At 41.2% G+C, this 7703-nt stretch overlaps 1 protein-coding gene across 1 annotated transcript; it reads left to right on the forward strand.

Moving 5' to 3' along the window:
• Positions 1 to 1875: 1875 nt before the first annotated feature.
• On the forward strand, positions 1876 to 5463 carry ropn1l (rhophilin associated tail protein 1-like; the record flags this gene model as incomplete). Its single annotated transcript, XM_079234369.1, has 5 exons — positions 1876 to 2006; positions 2837 to 2957; positions 3432 to 3593; positions 4253 to 4428; positions 5409 to 5463. The coding sequence occupies 5 exons, from the start codon at positions 1876 to 1878 to the stop codon at positions 5461 to 5463; spliced, it is 645 nt and encodes a 214-aa protein (XP_079090495.1).
• Between the last annotated feature and the right edge of the window lie 2240 nt (positions 5464 to 7703).

Below are 7703 nucleotides of genomic sequence, written 5' to 3' on the forward strand. Positions count from 1 at the left end.
AACATTTCCACAGCCTGTATCCCTTACATTTTCCTTGGCATTGCACAACAAGTAAACCTATTGAAAAGCTTTGTAGAGTAAGTTTCAAAAGTGAATAGTGCTTATGTAAAATTGCAGATTGTCTGTCTGCTTCAGCAGCATGATTTTTAATAGTTGTACTGAATAAAATGGGACCACTTATTCACAGGAATACGATGCATCTTCCGTTCCAGTTAAACCCAAAAGCCCATATTGGAATTGCAGATTGTACGGTTTACCAGTTGTAGTCCCATGCTCTTAGTTAATGGAAGTGTCACTTCATTCTCCACAAAGGTATACAATATTCTTCAACTTGATCCTTCATTCATCAGTAACAATTCGGCATTCACCATAAGTCCAACCTTTCCTTCTCAATGAGACATTATTTGTGTGGTATTGTTAATCAGAATGTTTTTATTATTAATGTTTGGAAAAGTATTGTTAAATTAATTCAGAGTGAGTTATTGTCATTTTATGTCAACACTGTTTAAAGATGAATTGTCCTTCCATATATATGTATGTATGTATGTATGTAAGGGGGCGGTATTGCGCTTCACGCCGCATTACATCTACTCTTAAAAACAAAAGAAGAACGGTGTTGCTAGGCGACGACGCTGCAAACTACACACGGGTAGCATTCTGCGTTTCTTTTACAGACACTCATTCAGTAATCCAGGTAACGTTACTGTTTTATGCAGTGAAATAATATACTTTGGCTATATGCCAACATTTGCCGTATTCATGACCGTTTAATATACAGCGTTAAATATATTTAGCGTTAATTAACCAGTTATTTAAATTAGCTTTATTTAACCTAACCGTTTCTAGCACGTATCTGCTGTTGCGCCGAGGGAGCTAGCGTTAGTTAACTTAAAGTGAGCTGTTATCCGGTGAACTTCGCGGTATCCTGTACGTTAACTATTGTAAACAGAGTACGTTAGAAAAGTTGTAAACTAAACCCGTAACTCCGTTTTCTAACGTTTCTAAGGGGCCGTTCACACCAGACGCGACTTTTAATAGCGCAGCCGCTTCAAAAACGCGAGGCGGTAGTTAAAGATCGCTAATATTAATGCCTCGTTGGAGTTCATACCACACGAAAACAGGAAGGAAGTAGTAAAGTAATAAAGCCCGCCTCTTGCTTCATCCGATTGGCTGCCTTGGCCGAGTGTGACATTGAGCTGTGCGACTGCGCGCAAGGGGCTGAAAAGTTGAGAATATTTCAACTTTTAAGCGCCCCGAAAAAACGCAAGAAAAACGCGACGCGCAGCATTTAAAAAGCGCGCATGAAAGACGCGCCGTACTATAGGGAAACAATGGTTTTGCTAGCGACGCGTTTTTGAGAGTCGCGTCTGGTGTGAACGGCCCCTAACGTAGAAACGGAGTTACGTTTACAAACGAAGTTACATTAACGTGAAACGCTGCACCTGTCGGGTACATTCAGACACGTGGCGTTGATTATGTTCGGCCTTTCCCGCCTTTCCCGCTGGGGGCTGTTCATTCCGTTAACGTCAACGCGACCAACGTGATGTTACCCATTGCGTCTCCTGGCTCCTTTTATGATGCAGGTCAGTTCATCACTGCTCTGTGGAGTAAAAGGAGGACGGAAATGCGTACATCTGCAGCTTTTCAAGTCTGTATCTCTTAGAAACACATTGCTTTCACGGTCTTTACCTCCACATTCCTCTCTAACGTAGTCCGAAGAAGCATAATGATAGTTTTATGCTAATAGTGTGGTTATTGTCACTGCCTATAGTTTTAAGTGGCCAGCAAGCTGCCATGTTTTTCTCCATAGATCTGCTATCTGCTAGATCTCATATCTCTTAATTGGACTTTATTGTAATGTGTTACATTGCAGCCATGCCTCTTCCAGACACAATGTTCTGTGCCCAGCAAATCAACATTCCTCGCCGGCTGCCAGACATCCTGAAAAACTTCTCCAAGGCAGCCATCCGTACACAGCCCGAGGATTTGCTGCTGTGGTCTGCAGCGTAAGATTGAATCTCTGTCAGTGGTGGTTTGGTAGAGGGTTAAGGATACATGTGATTGTTTTATTTCAATCCTGATATCTACAACAACATCATAAACAGTGTCTCCAGGCAGCGTCACTGTGGAACAGCAGGCCCTTTCACCTGTGCATCTCTCATCTTTACATTGACTGGCTGTAATTCAGTCCTCGGGGCTTCCATGTCACTGCAGTGGCTAAAATATCTGAATTTCTTCAACAACAATGAAAAAGAGAAAAAGCACATCGGAAGTACTGGATGGAATTTAAATATAAAACGTCTGTTGTTTTTTTGTTCCCCTAAGGACAGTCGTATCATCTGTTATTTTATTCGCCAATGTAGCTTGGCAGTGTTTACAGCAAAAGACAGTGAAGGGAGCCATATGGTGAAACAAAAACAACTCAAATGTCTCCTGGGTTACAAGATGTTTCGATGCTATTAAAGTAACAAAAGGCTCCGTCGCTTCTCAGAGATAATGAAAGTCATGCTGCCTCTAAATTCACCGCAGAACTATTATTTAGAATGATTTAAACTCTGAGCAGAGCCAGTATGCCCTTTAGCACAACAGGGATATCAGGAAACCTCCGACAAAGAAAACTGATTCATGGCAAGGTCATAGCGATTTGTAAACTGATAATCCTCATGAGAACTCGTTCTGATGCCAATGTGTGCATAATTTTACATAGTCTGCTTTTATCCCTTTTATTTGATTGGCATGGTTAGGAACCAGGGGAGATGGGTGACAAGCAGGGTACATCTAAGCACAGTGTTTAATAATATACGTGTGCTTAAAATGTGTGTGTGTCCTCGCCCAGATATTTCCATGCGCTGTCTAAAGGAGAGTGTCTGCCTGTCAAGGATAGGCTGGAGGTGAATGCCATACAGAAGACGGACACTGGGCTGACTCCTGGTCTACTTAAGACTCTCCATAAACAGGTGCTTTCTCTTCAGCAGGACCACACCTTAAATAACTGATCACGTGACTTTTCGCTATTGGAAGAAAGACAATGTACTTTGCAGTGTGCTCTTTTTCTGTCTTTATGCCAGTATTATTTGTATAACAGAGTTATTCATTCACTGCTAAAAATAAAGAAAGGTCTGCTAACTTTACGGCCACAAATCTACCATGAATACGAAATCGTATTGTTTGTGACACTCAGACTTTTATCTTATCAATCTACCAGCTTGGAGCGGTAATAAACTCCTCTGTCTTTATATCCTTGTTGTGTCTTAATTACATACATGCAATTCCATCATCAGTGAAGGTAATCTTGCTCATCAACAAAGGCTGTCTGATTCCCCATCCAATGCTGTCGTTTATTTCAACAAATAATACTGAATAATAAACTAGATAACCTCTTTTTTTGTTCTCCTTATCTCCCCCCTGCCACTTCCTCCACCCGCTCTTAGTTGTCCTCCAAGGAAACTTGCAGCAAGGAGGAGCTGCAGGAGAAATGGAAGGGTCTGTGTCTACACATGGATCATCTGGAGACCCTGCTGTCGTTGGGCAGTTTCGGCTCCGACATCAACTGGATGGAGTTTTTTGCCCTGGGCTGCAGTGCTCTGGGACCGGTAAGATGTTATATAAGGCCAGATATAAATGCTAACACCCCTTCATACCACTTTCTATAAGCCGTAAAACCTACTGTTGGGCCAAGCACAGCTGGAGACCCTAAAAGAGTCTTTTTTCTTGTTCATCTCACAGTCTGTTCTTCTAGTGTTTAGACTAGATCCAGACATCTGTGATCCAGACTTCAAGGTCCATCAAGGTCCCCAGACTTCAAAGATGAATCCATCTCTGACTACGTGAATCTTCCCAATGCTTTCAAGCCAGTGGTTTTGTTTCAAAGTAGCAGATAGAGCAGGAGAGAGAGAGAGAGAGAGAGATTAAAGAGAAGTCCTTTACGCATGGAGAACTTTGCAGTTGATGCTTTGCAGCCCAGCATTACCGACATGTGTCAGTGTGACTGTTTAACACCTTAACCACATGAGGGCAGTCACGTTCTACATTGATTCTGCATTTTTGTTTTGTTTGTTAACCATCCATTAGAGTGTGTTTGTGTGTGTGTATGCATATAAGTTTTATCTAAGTGTATTTGCATTGTGTGCTAGTGATACTCAAATAAGACGTGATCGTCCTTGAATGCTGAGGGTTCGTTTTAGTAGTTTTGTGTGTGTGTGTGTGTGTTTTGTTGACAAAAGCCTATTGTCTGCTTCTCTGTGTTTCTCAGACCCTCCTCAGTTCCCTTAAGTTTGCGTGTGAAATCGTGACAGAGGACGAGGAGGGCGGTGCTGCGAGGATCCCGTTCAACACCTTTGTCAAACTCTACACCTACCTGGCTCACCTGGACGGGGACATGCCACAGGATCACATTGATAACTTCCTGGGAAGCCTGCAGGCTCAAGTGTAGGTGCTGTGTGTGTGTGTCTGTGTGTGTGTGTGTGTGTGTGTGTGTGTGTGTGTGTCTGTGTGTGTCATGTACTGGTCTATACTGGGCTCCTGAACCATTACATATTTAATGTTTTTTTTTAAAAGGACTATATTTGGCAAGAGCGTGGTACTCCAAAGCTGTTAGATATTTAATATTTTTAACCCAAAACCTAACAGCATTTTTGTGGTAGATTCAATGGGCCAGTAACACTTTAGTATGATTGGTGAGATCTTCTATGTCTCTTTGTTGCGTGTGTGTGTGTGTGTGTGTGTGTGTGTGTGTGTGTGTGTGTGTGTGTGTGTGTGTGTGTGCGCACGCACGACAATTATCCTCACCTTCATAGCTGTCAATATGCACTCTTTTCTCACATCGCTCATTTGAATCAGTTCTCCAGTCAAATCTCATACTGTCTATGAAGATGGTCAGTCATATGATAGATACAAGTATTAACTCAGAGACAAACATACTTTTTTAGGCTTCTGTGACCTCAAAAATCCCAGTGGTATGTACAAGCAAATGCAACTTTTCCAGGTTTTTGTAATCACTTGAGATAGCTAACAAGTCACAAGGAGTCTAATACGGTCAAAATGTCATATGCGTATAGCCTATTATTGTGTGCTGCCGAACATCACCCATTCCCAGACTTAAATGTAACACTTCAGACATGTACAATCAATTCACTGGAGAATTCTCTATTTCAAAACTACACAAGCAGGAAATACATTCAAAACTACTTTTAGCATAAAGTATGCTGCCAATATCTTTTCTGCAGTGATTACTTCGGACTCGCCCAACATTTGGGGCCAGTAAGTGTTGGTCGGCTAAGACACACAGAGCTAAGCCAGATCCCTTGTCCTCTGCTGATGCTGTGAGATTGTAATATTCACTCTTGTGAGAATCCTTCTGCTGCTGAGTAGAGCTGTTGCACCGATAAACTGGTTTCTCTGCCCGACAGCAACAAGCAGAACGGCATGATTCAGGTTTCCAACTTCTACATCGGCAGGAAGTGAAGGAAGCAGAGATGGAAAGCAAGGGACGACAGGAAGGAAGTGATAGAAAACAATGAAATGACAGCAATGGATGAATAAACGGGCAAGCTAATGCTCCTTCAAGCGCAGCTGTTGTTTCATTACCTAGAAATTGGCCCCATTAATTGTTGGCGTCAGACATAGGGGACTGTTATTCGTCATTGTCCAGCAGAAAAAGGCTGCTATTTTGGGTCAGGTTGGAATCTTTTAATGAGCAGCAAGAGAGGCACAAAGCTGCCTTCCACAAACTGTCAGGTGGAGTGTTGTGTATGCTTTTTTTATGGCCCGTTTCCTAACGTCTGGGTTAGCCAAAGTTAATTTATCATACACACAACCTATCAGCTGGCAGCCTCGCCGCATTTGGCCTCTCTGCTGGCGTATTCGTTTCACACGGCAGACGTAACAGAGGAGAGGTGTTGAGATAAGCTCTGAGGGCACAAGAGCGTGGTTTTCAGCTGGTGTTAAAGAGCTAAAACCCCCGTGTTTAGTTCACTCCGCCATGCAATATTGGAAATGGGCGAGTTCAAGTGCACCCAGGTTTATTACACGAGTCAGAAAGCACTGAGGCGCACACAGAGATATTTTTACTCTTTTATGAATGTTTTCGACGGATGGCTTTTTATGATTTCTTTTGACATACTATATTATGACTTTTTCCCACAAACTATACAATCACTTATTTCGGCGTAGCATGCACCTTTTTGATATCCTATACTATGACCTTTTAAAAAGTAATTTACTGTGGGTTTTTTCAACGTAATATACTAGCACTTTTTTCAACAAGCATCTGCATTCTTTTATGACTTGCATTTTGTATTCTTTCGACATACTGTGACTATGCTATGACATAATATTCTATGATTCATTTTGACTTACTATATTGTGACTTTTTCTTCACGCTATATACTATGAATTATTTCGGCATACTTTACTAGGATCTTTTTAGATATATTATACATAACCATTTTTTATATAAGGCCAGATATAAAGGCCAGATATAAATGACTTTTTTCAATACTTTTAATGATTTTTTTTTAACTATGACTCTTTCTTTCTTTTATTCTATGACATTCTATGTAATCTTTTGATGCCAAACTAGGATCTTTGACTATGACTTTGAAATGACATATTATATTATGACCTTTGGATATGACTTTTCGTGACACTTTCATGATATACTGTGAATGGGCTTTTGTGTGGCTAACTGTACTCAGCCTTTTTTATGATACTTTAATGGAATGCAATACTCTGACCTTTTTAGGACTTTTAATGGCATACTGTTTTCATTTTCATGGTCATACAGCAGAGCTCCACAACTGTATGCTCCATTGTTGTAATTTAACTTTTGAATCATGATGTCATTACAAAGATGTCTGTGGCTTATTAATTCCTGCTCCAGGGTGGACCTTGTTGAGCAACCCTTACTCAAGTGTTGCTCATGACATCACATCTCCAGAGACAGGATGAATGTAGCAGAGCAGTGTGAAAGAGACAGAAGAAGAGGGAGTGGACACAGAGTCTCCATTTGAGCATTCCTCCATTTAGCTGTTGTGTAACAGATTTCAGGGTAAGGATGAGGGAAAACATTGTTCATGCTGTATTCTAAAGTTGCAGAACATGGATATCATATCAGTCAGTTCTACTACAGTATTCAGGACAGCTGAACTCTCTTTGACTGTATTATGCTGATTGTACGTGCTAATCATAGATGTCTCACAACATACTTTGTTTCAGGGAGCTCCAACTTGGGATGATAAAACCTCTGGACTTCATCCATCGGGAGGATATGGACTCAACTCCTTCTAATCTTTTAAACTTTGCCAGGGAAACATCAAGAACTGATTAAGAACACTGAAAGACATCACCCACACTTTCATCAGGCAATGTTTTAAAGCGTAGACATGGGTTTACAACTCACTATTATCTTACAGCTGGGGTGGGATGAACTAGCAGAAACCTCCAGGAACAAACACCCAAAAACATTTTTCTCCTTTAGCCTAATTATGTTCTTAATGGAACCATGATCTCACAAGCCCCACGGTGACACACATTGGCAGATATTAAATACATGTGTGAGACCTGGACTGCTTTTGAAAAATGTGTGTGTGTGTGTGTGTGTGTGTGTGTGTGTGTGTGTGTGTGTGTGTGTGTGTGTGTGTGTGTGTGTGTGTGTGTGTGTGAGATGGGTCTAATTTGCTTAACATTATAGATTTGATTCTGTG

Source organism: Taurulus bubalis, assembly GCF_910589615.1.
Source record: "Taurulus bubalis genome assembly, chromosome: 18".
Lineage (NCBI taxonomy): Eukaryota > Metazoa > Chordata > Actinopteri > Perciformes > Cottidae > Taurulus > Taurulus bubalis.